The sequence below is a fragment of the Gossypium arboreum genome, chromosome 6 (assembly GCF_025698485.1).
Source record: "Gossypium arboreum isolate Shixiya-1 chromosome 6, ASM2569848v2, whole genome shotgun sequence".
NCBI classification, from domain to species: domain Eukaryota; kingdom Viridiplantae; phylum Streptophyta; class Magnoliopsida; order Malvales; family Malvaceae; genus Gossypium; species Gossypium arboreum.
The window spans coordinates 140,936,121-140,959,367 of record NC_069075.1 but is presented as its reverse complement, the minus strand read 5'-3'; the positions used below and the strand labels follow the sequence as shown (position 1 = coordinate 140,959,367).

At 28.7% G+C, this 23,247-nt stretch overlaps 2 protein-coding genes across 2 annotated transcripts; both read left to right on the top strand.

Moving 5' to 3' along the window:
• Positions 1 to 4,851: 4,851 nt before the first annotated feature.
• Positions 4,852 to 5,831, top strand: LOC108485965 (uncharacterized protein At2g23090-like). The gene is made up of 3 exons (XM_017789801.2): positions 4,852 to 5,000; positions 5,103 to 5,143; positions 5,587 to 5,831. Exons 1-3 carry the CDS (start codon positions 4,928 to 4,930, stop codon positions 5,704 to 5,706), a joined length of 234 nt encoding a protein of 77 aa, XP_017645290.1. The 5' UTR covers positions 4,852 to 4,927; the 3' UTR covers positions 5,707 to 5,831.
• Positions 5,832 to 10,083: 4,252 nt separating this feature from the next.
• Positions 10,084 to 11,770, top strand: LOC108485464 (uncharacterized). The gene is made up of 3 exons (XM_017789306.2): positions 10,084 to 10,400; positions 11,353 to 11,414; positions 11,497 to 11,770. The coding sequence occupies exons 1-3, from the start codon at positions 10,313 to 10,315 to the stop codon at positions 11,677 to 11,679; spliced, it is 333 nt and encodes a 110-aa protein (XP_017644795.1). The 5' UTR covers positions 10,084 to 10,312; the 3' UTR covers positions 11,680 to 11,770.
• Positions 11,771 to 23,247: the final 11,477 nt, after the last annotated feature.

Below are 23,247 nucleotides of genomic sequence, written 5' to 3'. Positions count from 1 at the left end.
CCCACATTTTACTTCTGTTTCGATTTTTCCTCATTTGCCTAAACAGCGCGTGTCTGCTACACTCAACTACGACAATAAATTCTTGACTCATGGCTTTTTTCCCACGATTTTCTCATTTTTCATTTTTTATTAAATTAGATTATGACTTGTGGAAGAGCCGAAATATTAGATTTCGATTAAATTTAAAATTACAATTGAATTTTAATTTAAAATTAAATATTTTATTTGCCTTTATCAAAGTCGAAATTATAATTGAACCCAAATTGAATCCTTTGATGCAAATATTTCTTAAACTTTTTATTATTTTTGAAAATGTATAAAATTGATCTTGAATGTGAGGTGGAGAACCATCCCTTTTTTGTTCTTACAAAGTTAGGGTTTCTTTTATCAATCAATCAATTTCTTTATTTTTCTTAGTTTTTTTCATTTTTAGATAGGAGAAAAACGAATGTTTTAGAATTAAATCGACAATGAAACTAATTAGACAATTAATTTTCGACCAGGCAGTCTAAGGAAAATAAATTTTAAAATTTTAAAATTTTAAAAGTATTTAAAAGTTATAAAATTGATACAATCGGTTTAACTAGTTTTTTAGCTCAATTCAATCCATTCATATTGGTTTTAAAATTTTAAAATTTTAAAAGTATTTAAAAGTTATAAAATTGATACAATCGGTTTATCTAGTTTTTTTAACTCAATTCAATCCATTCATACTGGTTCACGAGTCAATTGATTTTATACTTTTCACCAAATTGATACCCTAAATTGATTTTCAATCCAATCGACCTATTTAGCCCAGTGCATACAACGAATTCAATGGAGCTTTAAGACTTGAAACTCTCTCTCTCTCAATTTTGAAGCAAGTCCGAGAGAAAAAATGATTTTGTAATTTCACAATTTCTTTTTAGATATTTGAAAGAAAAAGACAAAAAAAATTATGGATTAAATTACATTTTTAAGAGAATTAATTTTCTCATTTTTAAAATTGATAAGGACTTGAAAGACATTTACACCAATAAAAATTCTTTACCTCATGAATTTTTGTTCCGATTCTTTTTTTTTCTTAAATTATTAAATTTACACTTAATATCATTAAACTTCTTCAAAGTTGAGATTATAAATTGATCTCAAAATTTCAAAGCGTTATGATAGAGGTTCAATGCATTATGCATTAGTAGTGTATCAATTAAATCATTAAATTAGTTTAGTCATTAGCTCAAGCGTTAAATGCTGGTTCAAACATGAAAATGAAATATATTTGAAATACATTGATCTAATTATAAACACTTGTGTACTTACTGCATGATAGTTTTGATTTGACGCGTTTATAGAAAAATAAATAACTTTCCTAAAATTTTATTTTATTGTCTTCTTCTTTAATACGCTAGATCCAAGTAATCTATATGATAAGTATGTATGTGTTTGTAATTTGATTTATGTGTTTTAAATATGATAAACATAAGATTCGATGTGACATTTAACGCCTAATCTGATGGATAAGTTAATGAAAGAACTTGATTGATATAAAAATGAAACTTTGAGCATTCCAATAGAACATTTTAGAATTGAGAGACCAATTTAAATTTTGAATGATAGTTAGGGGCTAGGGTTTTAGAATTATTTGATATTTTCCATTTTTATCAAATTAGTTGTAACTTCTTATTTTTAATTTCAATAAATAAATAATGTATTGTTATAATGATATTTGTAATTCTTAGTAAAACTTACAAACTGTTGTATAAGCATACTACATGCTTCTCATCCATTTGAATACTTCTAACATTGGATAAACAACTAAAATTACCTTTAAAAAATTTAAATTTTATATATTTAAGAGTTGATATTGCCGATTGAGTTTTAACTCGATTGGTACGAATATTGTTACTAATGTAGGAGGACGTGAGTTCAAGTGTGCTGAAGTGCATTATCCTCCTATTTATATTGGGAGAGGGGCTATGGGTGATTCTAGGTATTGTATAAAAAAAAGAACAGATATAAAATCAATACATATTTGAGTAATTATAAAATTAAATTAAATCACTATAAAGCACAAACAAATGAAGAACTAGAATATAACTGAACAAAACATAACCATGAGAAACTAGAAACCTGCAAATCGTAATTATGCATGGTGAAACTCAAATTTAAATACATAACGATTTAAAGACTTAATCTTTGCCAACAATATCAAAGCCGCAAAAAAAATGATAAGATATTTTGACTAATAACTTTCTGGTTTAATATATCATTTGGTATCTAAGTTTGACAATTTTTTAATGTGATATATGTTTTTTTGTCCAATGTGGTACAAGTATTTGGTAAAAGTTATACATTTTGATGTCTAAAGGTAACGTGTAAACTTTTTTTGTGTTTAATTCAGGTTTTAGGGTTGATATAATAAAAGTTAATTGCCAAAAATATTAAGTCTGAATTTTCATGATTTTATTAATAGAATAAATCTCGTGTTATTTATGAATCATTTAATTTGTTAAAGATAATATGATGATTATGATTTTTATGAAAATTAATTGCTAATGTTATTAGTTAATTATGATTTTTATCAAATTAGCCTTAAAATCTAAATTAATTAAGCACTAAAAATTAATATTGTTATCTTCAAGTACCAAAATGTATAATATTTGTCAACTATAGATACCATATTGAAAAATAAACACAAGTATACATTGAAAAATGTTAAATTCAACTTTTTTTTTTTTTTTTTTTCTGTTTGGAGAAAAATTATATGTTGGGATACATTATGAGAGGTCCTCTATTAGGGACCTCGTCAAGTTAATCCTCTACTATTAATTGAATCAAATTAATCAATTTTCTATTAAAAAGAATCAAATAAGGTAAAATTGAATAAAATTAATATTTAACTTTTAAAAATATCATTTACTTGCTAACTGAATTAATATTTTAAAGTTTTTATGGTTCGTAAATGAAATATTTTGTTTGGAATTGAACTCCAAATGGTAAAAATAATTTTCAAGACATTTTATACATTAAATGCTAACTCCATCACAAATTGGACTTATTTGATTTTCTTTAATGGTATAAAGATAAATTTAATCTATTTAATAATAGAGCGATTAATTTGATCTAATCCTTATAATATAAGGACCTCCCAATTACTTAACCGATGAAAAATCTTAAATATGGAGATTGAAACACATGTAGGCAGTAGACTGGTTGAAATTAGTCAAACTATGGAACAATAATATGGTTAATTTTAACCTTTTTTTTTTTAAAGAAACATCAAACTTTTCCTTTTTTTCCCCAAAAGTTTGTGAAAAAACATTTGAGTGCCTAAATTTTTAATCTTTAGAGATAAAAGATTGTTTCGAGATCGAACTTGAGCAACTTCAACTAAAAATTTGAATATAAATTAATTTTTCATTTTATTTGTGATTTAATTGACACTTATTTAATGTAATGATAATTTTCATTGCTCAAATAGATTAAATTAATTTATATCAAAAAATAAACAAATATGATTTATTTAGGAAAAAAGAATATTTAATGACTTACCCTTATTTTTAAATAAAAACTAATTAATATAAAAATATAAATGACAAGATTAAAACTTTCAAATACATCTCTATTAATTTTTAAAAAATAGATAAATTAAATATGGATCTTGGAACAACCTCTAGCTTATGGGCTATGGTAGGCTTAGAGTATTGACTTAAAATTATTCTCCTTTGGTACTAGGGCGAAAATTCGTATCATATTTATATCGTGTAATTTTATTATTTTTAAAATTATTAAATGTTAGCTAAGATAATCCATACTTATTTTCAAAATCCAAAACACATTTGAAATTAAAAATAAATAAATAAAAATGTACTCCAATTTTGTGAAACATTCCCCACTTGAAATTAAATGTAAAGATGCATTTAGGGAATAGCATGTGAAAATTGATTGCCCCAAATCTCTTTCATCTAGAGACAACCTAATGCCTCTATGAAAAAATTTAGTCAAATTGCTTTAGGGTCCACCACTTTTGTGTGTTGATCTATGAAAAGAGTGAATGAAATGAAAATGCACCACAATTTATATACATATAGTGGCCTCAATGCCACCCACTCCATAATATTCCACTTTCCTTATCTTTTTTCATCTATAATTTGGTCTCTTCATACCTAATCTTACCATCACAATTAATTTTTGTTAATATCAAAAAGGATAATTATACATTTTGGTACTTAAACTTTGCTTGAAGGTTTAATTTGGTACCTAAGCTTCTTTTTTTTGTCTAATTAGATACCTAAATTTGGCTTTAAGGTTCAATTTGACATCTAAACATTTTTGGTCCAATTAGGTACTCGAATTTCATAGCTCAAATTGGTTTAAATAAGTCATTTACCATAAGTATTAATTTTTTTCCAAAAAGCCAAGCTTAACTACCAATTTGAACCAAGAAACCAAGTTTAGGTATCTAATTGAACAAAAGAAAAAAACTTCTAGTACCTAAACTTTTTTTTATCCAATTAGGTGTTTGAACTTGGCATTTTGGTTCAATTTGGTACGTGAACTTGCCTTTGTAGTTCAAATTGGTTCAAATAAGTTATTTACCGTAAGTATTAATTTGGACAAAAAAGTCAAGCTCACGTACCTAATTGGACCAAGAAAAAAAACTTTATGTACTCAATTGAACCTTAAAGTCAAGTTCAAGTACCTAATTAGACCAAAAAAGAACTTAGATACCAAATTGAACCTTCAAGCCAAGTTCAGGTGCCAAAATGTATATTTACCCTAACTAAAATTAGGACCTATTTCAACATTAATTGGATTAGGAGTGGCAACAGTTCATAATTTGCCTCATCAATAGAAGTTTCTGGTTTTCCCCACTATACAAAGTGGAATTGGCTATAAAAAGCCATGTTGAGGGGAGTGAGAGAGATCAGCCAAGCAACAGCCAGCCATGGGTGGAGGCAATGGCCAGAAATCAAGAATGGCTCGTGAGAAACACATGGAGAAAAACAAACCCACAAAGGGTAAACGTCTCTCTCTTTTTTTTTTTTACATTTTAGTCCTTGAAAGTTTTACATAAAGTTTTAAAGTTGTGTGATTAGAGCTTTTAAAATGAGATGCTGTAGGTAGTCAGCTGGAATCAAACAAGAAAGCCATGACCATCCAGGTAAGGTTTTAAAATTTGAATGAAAAAAAGAGTTAAAAGGATCATGGAGGTCCTTGTGTTAGGAGTAAAATTGTATTTTGTTTTCTCTACTAAAAAATGGGTAAATTAATCACTATATTTTAGATCAAAAAGCAAATTAATCATTTCTATTAAAAATTTCATCAATTTGTATTGTTAAAAACCAGTATAGTTGACGGAATAACCAGAAAGTGACACGTGTACAGGAACCATTTTTTAACAATGGAAATAGATAAAATTTTTAATAGAACAACCATTCTACTCTCTGATTTAAGGGACTAATTTGCCGATCTTTTGAGTAGAATGAAAAAAATACAATCAACTCGTAGCATAAAGACCTTCATAGTACTTTTACCCTAAAAAAATTCCTAGTAACTAAAAACCAGGTTTCAATGTGATTTGATGGTGGGGTTGCATGCATGTAGTGCAAGGTTTGCATGCAGACATTCATATGCACCACATCAGAGGTGAAGTGCAAGGAACATGCTGAAGCAAAGCACCCAAAGTCTGATATCTTTGCTTGCTTCCCTCACCTTAAGAAATGAAATCAAGTTTGTGTATTTGTGTGATTAAATTTGAAGTTTGTGTTAAAAGTTGTTGCCAAGGTATTGGATTCCCACACAATTCATACTTGTTTTGTGCTATTATATATGGTATACTTGTTATATAACTTGTTGCGCGTCGGGATTCTATTATGTTTCAATACATTAATAATCACTGTTAAAATGCATAGAATTCATCTATGAATTATTAAAATTGTGGTTAAAACTATATTGAATAAAAATAGACACAAAAGCTATGATCCCAATATTAAACATATAACAACCACTTTATTAAAAATTTGTCGAAGAATAAATCTCAAGATAATATTGTTGGGATTGGTAGCCATGAATCCCAAAATAATTAGTTTATAGAGATTGTGAAACCGATATGAAGAATCCAAAAAGGATTGTTGAAGAATGACAATCTAAAAAAGGTTAAAATATAAAGACATGAATGACTGGAAATATATAGGTGAGGATAAAGTATAGGAGACCCCTTAGGTGAAAGGCCATGCCAACAACTCCACAACTAATTCCTAATTTGATGGCATGATGATGGATGATGTGGAAATCAAGAAGTTTGAAGTAAGAGTTATTGGTGCAAATAGTTGTAAGTGAAGGCGGTGCCAAGCGTTCGACAAATTTGACGAGGACTAAAAAGTAAGGCCAGATGTATAATAAAATTTATTATTTACAAAATAAACTAAAAAAAGAAAAAGAAGGAAAAGTTTGAATATGGTATAACCTTTGTTTGTGGGCTTTTTAAAAAATATTTTATTTAAAAGTATTATTTTAATAAATAAATTTCATGTAATTTTTTTGAGTATTCATTTATTTATAAATTTATATGTATTTTTATTGAAAATTGAACTTTTAAATCATTTTATTTTTTAAAGTTTTTAATATTGAATTTTAAGAAGTAAAACTAAATTAAAAGAATGCGTAGTTGAGGACTAAATTTTTTAGAATTAGGACTAAATTGATAGAATCTATAAACATTGGAGTGCTAAGTTTATTATAATACCAATAAAAATATTAAATTTTGATAACATTAATAAGTGAAATAAAAAATTTAAAACTAAGTAACCAAAACAGAAACACGCTAATAGTTGGGTAATTATTTTTATAATTTACGCTAAAATTATTCATTCTTTTTCCCAATTTGATTAAAAAGAAATAGTAAAAGGACCAATCTAACAAAAGGTGCAATTATAAACATTCATAATTATTTTAAATCTAGATGCAATTCCTAGATAACTTCTACCCTTTACCCGTTACGGAAGAAAAAATAAAATGAAAAATTGTACTACTAAACTCCCAATTCAAGCACCAATAAATCAACAATCTTACCCTTAGTTCACTTTTAATATTTCAACATGCATTCTAATTTACGTTTTTTATTAAAGTAAGGTTTTGAAATGGTTATTTATGTGCCAATAACAGTGACTACTTCGGTCATCACTGCGAAAGACAATTTACTTGTCATACTTGAAGTTGTCTATTTTTAAAATAAGGTCATCACTACGAAAGACAATTTACTTGTCATACTTGAAGTTGACTATTTTTAAAATAAAATTTATGGGTTATGATCGATGCTGATATTGTGAAAGTATTTAAGCCTATCAATGAAGAAAAATTCATTTGGAGAAACACATCTTGAAGATTGGATTAGATTGGACCAACAATCAAGCAATCGGATCCCTTAGATTGTAGAGATTGGATCGAGATAATATTAAAGACATACCTCCCAACAATTCACTTTACATTAGTCTTTATTAGTATTGTATCTTGCTATTTTAGTTGTTGTTTAATAGGGATTGGATTGTAATTATCTCTAGTATGTTAGCAAATCTCGAAAACTCTTATATATTGGAAGACTTGTATAAGCTTTGTAAGAGAGTAATAGAGCACATATTTGTTTATTGTGGAACTATTTTTCAGAGTGGATTTGAGAGAATAAACACATTTTGAGTTCTCAAGGAGAGTTAGAAGTGAGTGATTTAGGTCTTTGGTTAAAAAAGTAAGGTTGCTATACTAGCGTGTGATAGAACTTGAATCACTTTTTGTATTGAGTTGAAAGATAATAAATTTACTTATTGAGTTAAACTTCATATACATAAAAATACTGAACTGCGTTATTTCCATTCAATAATCTATTTTCTAAAAAATTATCAACTGTTCATTTCAACCGTTTCCACAATGGCTAAACAAAGTATGTCATGATGATTAAAGTCATAAACAATATTAAAACGAGATTAGTATAATGCCCAAACTAAAAGTAAAAAATAATTATGGGTTTAAAAAAGCCAATCTTTTTTTTTTTGCCAATTGGGTGGGATTTATTATCCTTGGGCCTTGTTCCACAAGATTTAAAAGAGATGTAACCTCGTAATAGTGCAAAGCAAGCACTCTACCATATGAGCTATACCCCCTTTTATTGCCATTACAACTCTAGATACAAGATTGAGTATTTCCAATCAGTGTTAAAAGGCAAGCAAATGGTGGCATGAAACAATGAAAGCAAAGTGCATGGGCAATTGACACAAAACAAAGAGCTGAAAAATAGTTCCACGGTTTAAAAGGTGTACTTGATTAGGTGGAAAATTGAAGAGATGATCTTTTCCATCCTAATGGATAAATCAATTCTTTCAAATTAAAATAATGAGATGAGAGAAATAACTTAATCTTGGAGGTGCATGGAATTGAACCCTATGCCTCTCACAAAGAAAGCACTCTATCATATGAGCTACACCAGCTTCTAGTGTCAACCGTTTCAAATCAGAACTTAAAACTATAGTTTTTAGTTTGGATAAACTACACTTGTAGTCATCTAATTATTGTAAATTTTTTATTTTAGTTACCCAATTATAAAAAGTTACAAATGGTCACCTTACTATTTGATTTTTTTTTCTTTTTTGGTCACCAGCCGTTAAATGGGTGATGGAAAGATGACATGATAACAATAACTTTAACCCTCAAAATTTATACATTGTGTCAATTTGGTCTTTATTCTAAAATACTTAACCATCAACGTTTACCTTTCACCTAATATGCTAAAAAAAACAATTCTATCAACTAAATTTGATTGAAAATATACCAAAAATTAAAACACCCGAAAACTCCAAGATAATAATTTTTATATTTTCTCATTCTCTTAAAATTAACCTTCAATGTCACAAAAAAAGAAAAGAAAAGAAAAAGTAAAACTCAAAAAAAAAGAGAGAGAGACCAAATTACACAATATGTAAATGTTGAGAGTTAATTCTTTTGGAATGAAGATTAAACTGATATAATGTATAAATGTTGAGGGTTAAAATTACAATTCTGTCAATTTTAAAAGTTGTCAAGTTATTTTCCCGTTAATAATTTAACAGTTGGTAATAAAAAACTAAATAATTGAGTGACCATTTTGTATCTTTTCATAATTAAATGACAAAAAAAATTTTTTGATACTTATCAATTTTAATCAAAATCTTAAAACTTGATCGATTATAATCCAAATACAAATGGGACCCAAATAGGTTTATCCATAAAAGCAGTAACTTAAATCTATTCAATCCAAACATTCAATTTACCTAAACCCAAATAATTAAAACTCATCAAAGGTTCAAAAGTATTGATGATGATTAAACTTATATGAGGTTAGCAACACCCAAACTGATTTTTTTAATGGGTTTAAAAGTTAAAAACCCAATATTTTTCAGCCAATTGGATGGGCTTATTCCATGGTCCAAACAACAAATGTTTCACTAAAAACATGAGGGTTAAAAATTTATATTTGCAAATTGAAGGTGTGGGGAATCACCTTTCACATGCAAAACAAGCACCCTACCTTATGATATGAGCTACAAACCCTTTATTGTCATTACAACTCTAGATTTCAATTAGATTGGTTATTTTCGATAGATATCTAAACTTAAAAACTATAAGTTAATTTAATATTTTTGTATGTACTTAATTAATTTTGTTAAAATACGTTAATATGACACTAATAATTAATATTATTGTGATACATAATAGATTTACAATTAAATCCATCCAAATACGCGAGAAAAATAGTTTAAAAATAAAAGAAAAAAGCAAAGTAAGTGCATGGCAATTGTCACAAAACAAAGAGCTTAAAGAGACGTTCCATTACCATACTCTCAAAACGTGCCCCAACGGCTCGCATTCCACCACACACACACTCTCATCTTTTTGCTGCATTAAATTCCCCCTTCAGTCATCCATCCGTTCATCTCTGCAACAACAACCACCATTGTTTATATCAATGGCAATTACTCTCCTTCTCTCTATCCCCCTACTCCCGTTATACACCCTACAATGAAAATTCACATGCTTTCTTTTATTACTTCAGTTACCCCTCCATTAAAACCCTTCCGCAATATTTAATACGTTCTATCTACATGTCTTAAAAGCCATAGCATCGGCTATTCGTAGGCACTAAACACTATTCACCCACCCCCTAAGCCCCCTACTCCTTATCTCCACTCATTTCCTTTTTTAGTTTTAAAATGGGCTGAATTTTGATAGGTTTTTCTCAGAGGGGGGTGTAATTGCAAAAAACACAAAATTACACACACTTCTTTTTTTTTTTTTTATTATCATTATGAAGGTTTCTGAGATTTGGGTTTGCTGCTTTCTGGTTGCCACTGCTTTGCTTGTCTTTATCTTCTTCAACGGCTCTTCTTTCCCTAGTAAATGTCTTTAAAACTTTTGTTATTATATTTAGTTTGAAAATGTCAGTGTTTATGTCTTTTTATCACTTATGATTTGGTTGATAATATTATCAAAATCAATCCCTAACTTTGATTTTGATTTGGTTTTATTGAACCTAGAGTGTTCTATGAACTTTCTGATATAGCTGAACATGGGGTGCTTCCCAATTTGCTGAAAGTGACCTTAAAACAGAATCCTGTTTCTTCTTGTCTTGTTGTATATGCCAATAATTTCAGTCAACTGTCTCAAATTCATGATTATGAAATCTGTTTTGACCTTCCGTATTTGTCCATTTTTCATGACAAAAATATGTAGTTTTGTTTCAATTAATCTGCCGACAGTGTTTCATCCTTCATAATGTTCTTACTATGGTTCATCTTACATGTATGTATATATTATCGTAGGAATCTATATATGTGTTGAGGGGATTGGCTCTAAGTTTTTGAAGTGTGATCCCTTGAATAGCTGATTGGACTTTCAGACAGTGGGTTATTATACTTGGGGTGTCTATGTTCAATTTTAGCTTTGAGTTTATCTCTCAACTTCGAGAAGAACCCAAAAGGGTTATAAAATTTGATCGGAAGTACCTAATCCATCAAGAGAATGTTTTAGCATTTCGGCCTTAGGGGTTTGAACTCATGCCCCTTACCAATGCCATATAAGGGCATGGGTTAGAACCCATCAAGGCCAAAATGCTAAACATTTTCTTGGTGGATCAGGGTTTAACTAAACTCCATGATCCTATCAAGGGCTCTTCATGAAGTTAGGAGATAAAAACCCAGAGCTAAAATCAAGCATAGACATCTTGAGAACAATACCTTTGTTAAGAGTCCAAGATCGGCCCCTCAAAAATATGCATGTATATATTATTGTAGGAACCACTGATTCTATATGTGTTAGTAGTTACCAGCTTGTTAAATCTCTTTTCAGATATGGAGTTTCCCCAAAATGGTGATGTTATTAGTGTAACAAGAGCAAGTAGGAAGCTGAAGGTACACATTCACTACATGACCAAAATATCAAGTGTAGAACTTTTGTTCTTTTTGAGACATGTTTTTCCTTCTGGAATTGCAGGGGAATGGCTATGATCCGACCGCTGTAGACCTAGAAGATTACAGGCATCGTATTGATCCCGTTCCGAGCTCAAAGGCATCAATAAAGCCTGGTCCTATTGAGCATGGTACTCCCCTTAATCCATACATACCAAAACCACCCTCGCCACCAAATCATCCCAAAAGTGATAATGGTTCCACTTAGCCATCATCTAAATCCAGACTATAACTTCAAGTTGCTTATGTATGAATGTGTTTTGTCATGAAATAACAACCTTATTTATATGTTTTTCTAAGTGTTTTTGTGTTCTCATTGCTCATAATTATCATATCCAACTAACAATAACAAGACAATAGAAAAACAGTGTTTTAACATCTACTAACTGATGCCACTCCCCCAATTTGGTGCTTGGTCAAAGACAACTTGAGACATCAAATGTTTATCTTCCATTTCTTACAGAATAACAAACAATTGACATCTGTGCTACTTGTCTGCTTGGTGTCATCTCCTACTAGCTATCAATGTGCCATTATCAGCATAGCTTTGAAAATGAAATATTGTCTCTTTGTTGTAACAATAAGACCCCATCATGATAAATGCACCAATATGTCCTTCACTAAAGATATTTCAGTAAAATTACTATGAATGTCCCCAGTTCAAAATTTCATCCTTCTCTACAATTAAAAATAGACGAGGTTTATGAACATACATGGTATATTTTACGTGTACCTCGTGCTTATGCTCGTGTTTATGCACATAAATCAATTTTAACAATAGAACTATTCCTTATAGTACTTTTTTGTCTGGTTTTTTTTATTAAGCTTTACTAAATAGTGTTCATATGTACTTCGAACTATATTCTTTAACTATCATAATGTTTTACTTTGAATGTTCTGTTTTTTTTAAGGACAAAACCTACTCTTTTGCTTCATAAACTTATGCAAATGCATCTAAGCAATTAAAAGTATTGAATGCAATCATTACATAAAATCATGAACCCATGTTAGTATTTTGTATTACTTGATGTCACTTCCTCTTTTTTTTTTCCTTGTTTTTATTTCTCGGACAAGGTAAAAAGTAAAAAGGATGGTAACTGGTTTTCAACTGGTAAAATCTTGGGGTAATTTTACAGGGACCGTAGAAATTTTCATCTCTGGACAGGCTCTAGCAAATACAATGAATGATGAAAATTTATCAAAATTTCAACTAGTGGCAGAGGCATCGAATACAATCATTGAGAAACACTGTGACATCCCATGCTCTAACACTTTAAGTATTGGATTTTTATTTAATAAATTGTCAGCTTGTAGCTTTATTTTCGAGTTAATGTGAAATTCTGGCATAAGATTTCATTTAGAATATTATTTTAAGTCAATAATTTTAGATTTTTAACAATGTTAAATTTCGAAATATAATTTAATACCATTGTTTTTGTTAATTTTACATTTTATTGGTTATGTGATATTTTTTTACAATTTTATACCTATTTCTAATGACTTCCATTCATCTAACTTAAATAAAAATAAAATAAAATAATAATTAACAAATCAAATTCTCTCCTTATTTAATATATTCTTCAAGTTGATCAATCAAACAATAAATTCTTTAATTCTGACTAAATGTACCAAATAGGGTAATGTACAGTCTGAAAAGTGAAAAGGCTTGGGTAAGTTTAATAAAATATAGGCTCGAAAAATAGATTTTAACAAAAAAAAATAATGTCTGTTTTTTAAACGAGTTTGACCTTAGGTAAGTTTTTTTTTTATCCGACCCAAATTTGCAAAAAGATAAAATATTGTTTTGCCATTGATTTCATGCTGTTTGCTACTGTTTTACTATTATATTGCTACTATTTTGTTGTTAGTGTTTGGATATTGTATAACTCTTGTTTTATTGTTAATTCTGTAATTATTTTAGAAGCATTTACTTGCTAAGTTGCACCTTAGAGTTATATAATTATAAAGACTTTTTAAAATTTATTTTTAATTTGTTGAAAAATATTTATTCTAATGTTTTTAATGTATTTGGTGTATTATATTTTTTGAATTTATTTTTATATAAAAAGTTAATACGGACGAGCCAAGTCGAGCTCGGGTTTTAAAATTTTTATCTAAGGCGAATTTTGACAAAATTTTAGACTCGTTTTTCAGGTTGAGGCCTAAAATTTTACCTCGACCTAACCCATTATCAATTCTAATAATGTCACATAACTAAGTAATCTCACGTTCCAGTAACTCAATTATCATAATAAACTATAATTTCACAAACTAAACTTTTAACACGTATGATTATACATTAATCACCGATATATAAAATCATACACCGAATATGTATTAAATATAAATCTTTAAATAATAAACCATTGATTTTAGATAGTTTTTTGCCTGGTGTATGCTTTGAGTATCACAATGAGTTGTGCCCTTTGAGCCAGTAGCAGGCAAAACTACCACAAAACAAGCACAAAAACATGGATGGAAACAAGAATAATGGTTCCCACCCCCCATTGACCCTAAAGCTAACCAGCATAAATAGAAAAGTGGTTTTCAGTTGGAAGCCATATACAAAAGAAAAAGGTGACCAAATTTCACAACCTAACTGTATTATATATATATATATATATATATCACCCAACTTCATTGACAATAACACACAAAAAAGTCACTTATTTTCTTCTTCCTCAAGTTAATTCCATTATCCTTAACTATTTTCTTTTCATATTATCTAAATTCTAAGTTAAAGTAATTGAATATCTCAAAAAAAAAGTTAATTGGTTAAATAAGTCGTTTTTTAAAAGGAGTGTGTGAAAATACGTTCAGCTAGATAAATTTTTACATTCTCTTTTAAAAAACGACTTATTTCCTTAAATTTTCAAAAAAACCGAACTATTTAATGTATTAACATTTTCTTTTACATATATGATTAATTTAGCTCAAATCCTAACCTAAGTGTCAAGTGGGGGAAAAATAAACTAAAGTGACTGTTGTTTTTACTTTCAGTGTGGAAAGTATAGATATTATAATCACTAAAGCAAATGGGACCAAACAAAAATCATGTTCAGCTACCACATGTTTGTGGGGGTGTTTTTAAGAAAACACTGATTAAATAAAAGGTAAATCCATAAATTTAGTATTTAATATTTATATATATTTTTAATTAATTTGGTTTTATTTTTTAATTAAATTTTGTTACTAATTTTTCAAAAGAGTAAAATTGTTTTTTATAGAATTAAAATATTAATTTTTAATAATGTTGGTGTGGCATCCTGCATAGCGTTATATGTATTTCATCTTGATATGTTATTATTTGTATTATATGTCACGTAAATAAATAATTTAAAAATTATAAAATATTCAAAAAATAAAATGCCACTTCATGTTGACATGAATTGTAATGCAAGCTAACATGTTTAAAAATTTAATATTTTAGCTAGTATTTTCGTTTAAAAAATTACAATTCGATTTTTTTAAGAGGTTGAAAGTTAAATTCAGTTAAAATAATAATGACCAAATTGATAGAAATTATAAATACTAAGGATTAAATTTATTATTATATCTAAATAAAAGAAAAGGTTAATTACTTTAAATCCAATTATAAAATGAAGTGATACTCAAGGCAAGGATGTTTTCATCATTTATTAATAAAACCCATAAGCTGTCTCAGTCAATCGTTGTCTAAATTTTCTTTACTCAATTCATGTTTGATAATTTTCCCATTAAAATGCAAGAAAGAGTGGTTTTTTTCTTCCCTAAATTTCTTTGAAACCAAACAAACCTCTAGGAAAACTACCATCAAAACCCTTATATTACACTTTACTCTCTTTTAAAAAATAGACAAATTAGTTCCTATATATTAGATCAAACAGTAAACTGTTCATTCCGTTAAAAATTTCATCTATTTCTACTGTTAAAAATTGGTCATTGCACGTCAGAATGAGATACATGTGGCACGACATTTGTAACTGTATGGTTATTCTATTAGCTATATTAGTTTTTAACAATAGAAATGAATGAAATATTTAATAAAAATGACCAGTTTGCTCTTTAAGCTAACGTACAAAGACTAGTCAGTCTATTTTTTAAGTAAAAGGAAACAAAATACAATTTAACTCTTAGTATAAGACCTTAATGGTACTTCTACAGCCTTTGATTTGTTTTTTTTTTCCTGAAAATTTCTTTCTCAACCCATAAATAAGAGGATAATATGCTTCAACGCACTCGAATTATGTCCTCCTGTACTGAAAATAATATCCGTATCAATTAAATTAAGACTCAATCGACAAAAATCTTTTCATTTATTAAAAAACTATAATCATGTTTAAACTGATGTTTTAGTTAAATGGTCGTGTTAGATTGTCCTTAAATATTTCTAAATCATTGAACCACCATTGGAGTTAACTTCAATTATGGGTTTCAATCTAATAGGATTTCAATAAATTATAGCTGAATTTTTTTAAAAGAAAAAGGGAAATTCAAACATTTTGTGCTTCTATTTCAAGCAAAAAGACAGACAGAGAGACAAACTAGTCTGGTTTTGGTATGAAATTTGGGATTTTATTTTGATACTCCCTGATTAAAACTGACACAAAAGTTGAAGTACTCTCTGCCATGTTTATCCATTTGGTTCAATTACCTTTTCTTTTTTCTCCTTTTGGTTTAATTTTGATTTTAGTCCTATTATGTTTGCCAAAATCAGAGTATTCATTGTGCTCTTTAAAGAGATAAACAACCCGCATAAAATATGTTATTTTTTCATGATAAGAGATTTAACCTCTAACCACATATTTAACCGTTATATTTTAATTTGATATAATTTAATACTATGCTTTTATAATAATATTAGTATGTCCAAATCGATAATTTCGAGTTATTATCATTATAGTGATAATGTGATTTTTTTTTACTGTTATTCAATTACTTAGAGCTACGTGTAAATCCAATTAGCCATATTTTACTAAAGAAAATTTTACACCTCAACTCAAGACTATTTTTAAAATGAAATTCCACATCATCGCTTTAACAACAATTAACGATGTTGCCAAATTAAAATAGAAATAACAAATCCCAAATTTTAGCATACTTAGAGGGGCTAAAACCAAAATTAGAACTTAATTTTTCTTTTTCTCCATCTCATAATCAATTCACAATTCAACCATTTGATTTAGTCCGATTCAAATAACACTGCTTCAAACCTTATAATCCTACAAACTTGAGAAATAAAGAGAGTTGGTCGATGTGGGACAAATGAGGGGAAATGGCAAGAATCCATTTATCATAAAGCAAAGAAGAAAGACATGGACAGTATGGGACGAAGCATCATAGAAAATGACCAATGCTTTTGGCTTAAACCATAATAACCTATGAGGTGTTGTGCTTCTCTTTATGTTGTGAAGTGGGGGCAATTTTTTTAGCCCTTCTCTTCTTTCCATTTTGCATTACCAATGCAACAGTGCTTATATATCAACTTATGATTTACGACTACATCATTACAATAAATTATTACAAGCATTTATTTAAATAATTAACTCAATTAAATTTAATAGATTTATTTATATATAATTTACGCAAATAAAACTTAAATTTCATATCATTCAAACTAAATTAAACATCAATATCTTATTGGAAGAATGATTGCTTAGTCATGAGTAATGTTTGCTAAAGAAATTTCTTTTGTCATCATATTGCATAATTATTAGTTACTCCCATTACTTAACGAATAATTTGTTTGAAATGACTAATTAGTAGTTAAAAAGAATAATCAATCCATTTATTATAATTTTTCGTTTTTACAAAAAACATTAATTTGTTTATATAAATTTTTTTAACAATTTCATTATACGTTCTGATCATATTTATTCTTTTTAATATAATACTTAAAACTACCCATAACTTCTCCTCAACTCATAAATAAGAGGGTCACGCGTTTCAGCCACTCAAACTTACATCCTCCTGCATAGACAACAATGTTCATATCAATCAATTGAGCTGATGTCAATCAGATAAAAAAGCACTATTTTTTAACTCAATAGATTAATATATATATATATATTTTTAAAAAAACCCACCTCACTATTTTTTTTTGGGGTGACAATAACCTTACAAAAGTGATATATGTTCAGGAAATTGAGTGCTAGAGAAGGAAAGTGTGTTTTGAGGGGTGGTGGGTGGTCCTATAATGGAATTTGTAACATTGAGAGCATAGAAGCATGTGTAGGTGTCTCAAAAATATGGTTCTATTTTGGGGGGGATTTTCTTTTTTGTATGTAGTTCATCGAATCAAATTTGTTTTTCATGGTAGATTCTTTGAGTGATGCATAAACATAAAAACTTTAGTACCACGGGAGAAAAAAACAACTGAGTTAATTGGTTAAGGGTGGGTTTAGATAGATGGTTGGGTATGATATGATAGTCTTAGTTTATTTTCGTCTCACGTTACGGTATTGCTAAAGTATCTAATTTCACTATCACCGTTGTTTTTACACTAATTACAAGTAAACATACCACCTACCCAAACTTATCCTAAATGTGTTACGAACTTGATCTAATGTAAAAAATATTTGTTGGATTAAATCTAGTGAAGAGTTTTATGTCATTTAAACAAAGATTAAGATTTGAGTTATGTATCAATAAGTATTGAGTACAGGGGTGACGAGAGAGGGCAAGTAAGAATTCTGACCCTCTTAAAATTGAAAATTTACATTTTTTTTCTCTTTAAAGTGTATAAAATCATAAATTAATAATGGTAACATACATTTTGACCTCTAAAAAATGATAAGATTTTAATTTAGTTATTTAAAAATTATAAAGATATTAGTTAATACAATGGTGAAATTTCATGTTAAGGCTTATCAAAAATTATAACTTAATTCAACCCCTAATTTTTTTTTTGGCTTCACTTCTGGTTGGATGTAATAATAAAAGACATTGCATTCTCAAAGGAGACCGCAAGTTCAAATATTAGAGATGACACTGTTAGAAGGGGACAATCTGGAAAAAATAGATTCAAGTTTTATAAATAGCGTAAACATCACACTGAAAACTTTACTCTCAATTTAAAATTTTGACTTAATTGTTAATTTAGTTAAAACCTAATGTAATTATCTGTTATACTTAACGTCGATAATGGTAATAGGAATTATTATAAAGCAGTAAAAAAAAAGAACAAAAAGATTTTACGTAAAAACCCTTATCGAGAAAACCCACAAGGAGAGGAAGAAAAATTCACTAATGTTGGAAAACAAATAATACAAAAGGAGTTCGACTGCACCTATTTTAAGTGTTAAATAATTCTGTTATAATAAATATCTAATAGGAGAAGTATAATTTTATACAGATTTAACTTGTGCGGCATGCTCTTTCGCCCTCATAGATCCCCCTATTTTACCTCTCTATTTTATTTTATTTTACACAACTATAATATTATCGAATATGAAAAAAATTATGCTAATAAACTAATCTACATTTTATTACATTTCAATCAATTTTAATTTGCATCAAAATAAAATAAAAAATAAGAAAATAATTTGTTTTTTTAAGTACAACTCAAAGGCTTAAAAGAGACTTCACAAATATTAATACTTTAAAAGTGTTATTTGGTCATTAATGATTTATTAGGATTGATATGATCAAACAAGATACATTCAAAAAAGCATAGATAAAGTTGAATGATTTTTTAAATCATTAAATTATCTCTAATTTATTTTTATATGTATATATATATATATTATACGAATATCTAAAACTATTTAAGTTAGGATCTCGACCCGATTAAGTAATGAACAAGAAAATAGCGGAATAAATTGATAAATTGAACACACAAATTTAACGTGGAAAAACCCCTCCAAAGAGGATAAAAAACCACGGGCAAAGATAATTTTACTACAATGGCAAAAGAACGAATAGTACAAAAGATGGAGATAAAAACTAAACCCCGAAAACCCGAAAACAAAGAACCCACAAAACGTAAACACAAAATTCTCTAAATGTGTTATGAGTTCTAATCTCTAATGGGTGTGTTTTCTAAGGTTGTAAAAGAGCCTATTTATAGGCTAAATTCATAGATCAAATAATAATAAGATAATCTAAACTAATCAGTGTTTGATTGAAATAGGTAAACAGAGTTTAACCGAAAGGTTATTTTTCAAATTTGACTGAAAATAGGAGTCATATTTAACAAATCTCCACCTTGACTCATATTTCCACAACGCCATCTTTGCCAAAGCCTGCCACGAGCCTATCTTGAACTATGCAGGGAATTAACTGAGTCGAATTTGTGCTTAGAAACTGGAAGACTTCTAGCCTTCGACTTGTACACTGCCAAATTAAAACTAACCCGGGTCTGATTTTCACGAACACAGTGCCCTAACTTTTCAAAACCTGCATCCAAAAGAGAACCTCTCTTCAACGAAATAGTTATACATTTTTCCCTTCTATGACCAAGTTGCTTCCGCTCCAAACAAGTTGACTTCAACTCCGTAACGGACGAAGGAAGTCCGATTTCACCGGTCACTGTATAACCTTCCAGAATATAAAGACTGCCGGTTCTTTTACCTTTTAACAAAACAAGAACTCCACGAGATACTTTAATGCCGCTCATCTCGATGTTGATTTTGCATCCTTTCAAGTCTAAAATACTTAAGGAGATGAGATTCTTTCATAAATCAGGTACATACCTGACATCTGAGAGTGTCTTAATCGTCCCATCGTGCATCTTAATTTTAACAGTACCAATACCATTTACCTTACTAGATGAATCGTTTCCCATGCGCACAACTCCACCTTCAATCGAACTGTATGTGGAGAACAATTTTCTATTGGGACACGTGTGGAAAGAACATCCTGAATCTAAGATCCACTCGGACATGAGCTTGGTGTTATCGCTTGTTGACACTAACAAGAAATCATCACCATTTTCATCGGTCAAATTAGCACCAGCTACATCTTCCTCGTTACTCTTAGCAGCTTTTTTATTTCGCAGTTTATAACAATCTGCTTTGACGTGACCTAACTTTTTACAATAGCGACACCTTTTATCTCGTTTCTTTGATGCTACCAAAACGGAAGCTTGCCTTCTGTCTTGCTATCCAAATGAAGCTCATTGTCGAGTTTGTCTCTACTCAACAAATGACCCTTCACATCTTCGAACGAGAGTTTGTCTCTGCCATAAATCAGGGTCTCCTTGAAAGACTTGTATGAAGGGGGTAAATAGCACAACAATAGCATAACCTGATCTTCATTGTCAATATGAACCTCAACATTCTTTAAATCATTTAAAAGAGTAAATTGACTGATGTGACCTCTAAGAAGCTCACCTTTGTTCATGCGAAACGTAAATAGACGTTGTTTCAACACTAAACGATTAGCCAAAGACTTAGTCGCATAAAGAGTTTCTAACCTTTTCCACAAGGCGGATGAAGTCTTCTCCATCAATACCTCCTGCAATACCGTATTCGCGAGGCATAACTGGATTGCAGACAAAGCCTTTTCATCAAGCTCTTCCCATTCTGTTTTATTTAGATTCTCAGGCTTTTTCCCAGTAACAACCTTTTTCAAACCGGATTGAGCTAGAATTGTCATCATTCGAACTTGCCACAGATTGAAATTTGTCTCACCATCGAACTTCTCAATTTCAAACCTTGTTGCTGCCATCTCTGAACGGGCTGATTTATGAAAATTGAACTAGCTCTGATACCACTTGTTAGGATCTCGACCCGATTAAGTAACGAATAAGAAAATAGCAGAATAAATTGAGAAATTGAACACACAAATTTAACGTGGAAAAATCCCTCCAAAGAGGATAAAAAACCACGGGCAAAGATAATTTTACTATAATGGCAAAAGAACGAATAGTACAAAAGATGGAGATAAAAACTAAACCCCGAAAATCCAAAAACAAAGAACCCACAAAACGTAAACACAAAATTCTCTAAATGTGTTATGAGTTCTAATCTCTAATGGGTGTGTTTTCTAAGGTTGTAAAAGAGCCTATTTATAGGCTAAATTCATAGATCAAATAATAATAAAATAATCTAAACTAATCAGTGTTTGATTAAAACAAGTAAACAGAGTTTAACCGAAAAATTATTTTTCAAATTTGACTGAAAATAGGAGTCATATTTAACAATTTATAATCATTTCTCAATCTTTAAATAAGAGGATAAACGTGTTTCAACATGTTTGACTTTACGTCCTTCTGCACTGACAATAATTTCTATGCCAACCGAACTAAAACTTAATCAATTATTTTTTATATATTAATTAGACCAACCAAATTAAATGATTCGCCAAACACAATCACACTATATATAATATAAATACACAAAATATAACTTGTTAACACCAATGGTTAAACCCTAAGCAAGGAAGAACTAACAAAGGCGAAGGATGGTGTAGGCGAAGGTGAAAGACTATTCACTTTTGAAGGGCAAAGAGCGAAGGGTGAAGATCCATCACTAAGAGGAGAAGAAAAAGAATAAATATATTTATTAAAAGTTTATATAAAAAACTAAATGAATGTTTGATTGAAATGATAAAAATTAAATGTTTAAAATTTATTAAGTAATTTGTTAAAATCTACAAAGGTTGAATTTTTATTGAGTTTATATAAAAATATAAAGAGTTAATTGCACAAAATATCTTAAAACTATAATCCTTATTGTAAATTGGTTCATAAATTTCATAATATTCTAATTAAATTCTTAAATTATCGATATTATATCAATCACGTCTTTTTGTTATTTAAATCATTAAATGACACATCAATCTTATGTAGCTAACTTTAAAAAATAAAGAAAAGATTTTTCAATCATCCATCTTTACTGTATTCATTTTTAAAAAAATTCATTTTAAACTAAGTTATATAACATCTAACGTGTTGTTTATTAGTTAAATTAACAATTTTAGTAATAGAAAAATCTATCGACATAACATCAATAATTTAGAGATATTATTAAAATAATTTAAAGTTTAAGGACTAATTTAAAACGAAATTCTGTACAATTAAATCGAATACAAAATATTTATAATAATATAACTAATTTTATATATAAAATAATAATTTAATAATTTTTCAACTAAATTAATGTTGTATTGATTATTAATTTGGATGGGGTTTATTGCGTAAGCCTAACGTCTCGGCCAACATTTCACAGTCATTTCCTCGAAGAAATAAAATATGCAAACGTGACGCAATAGTTGGTCTAATTTTATTTTTTATTATATTAAAATTTGGAATTTAATTTTTATTCTAATTTTAAAATATTATTAGTAAGTCAGACTAATGAAAGTATAGTTTCTGTCGTAAAAATTAAGATGTTATTTAATAATATAATTAACTCGATTGTTGATTGAGTGTTAGTTTGATTGACATGAATATTATTGTTAATGTAAGAATCGTGAGTTCAATTGCACTTTGAAATATTATTATCAAGTTTCTTAAATTAGTCCCTCCATGTAAAAATTTCAGTTTTATTTGTTAATAATTTACCCTGAATTAATCCTCTAGATTTCTTGATCTAACATATAAAAATTAATTTATCTATTTTCTAGATAAAATATAATTCGACTCTTAATATACAGTAACTTCTACGATACTTTTAACATAATAAAAGGACTAAAACCATAATTATACCCCGACCATCCTTTAATCCGATTTCATTACCTTTTTACTCCTATTTTAATCCCCCAAAACCAACTTCCACGTGTAAAACCTTATTCCAAAATTACCCTCACCTACACACGTTGCTACTTCCTCACGCGAGTACAGTACTCTCTCTCT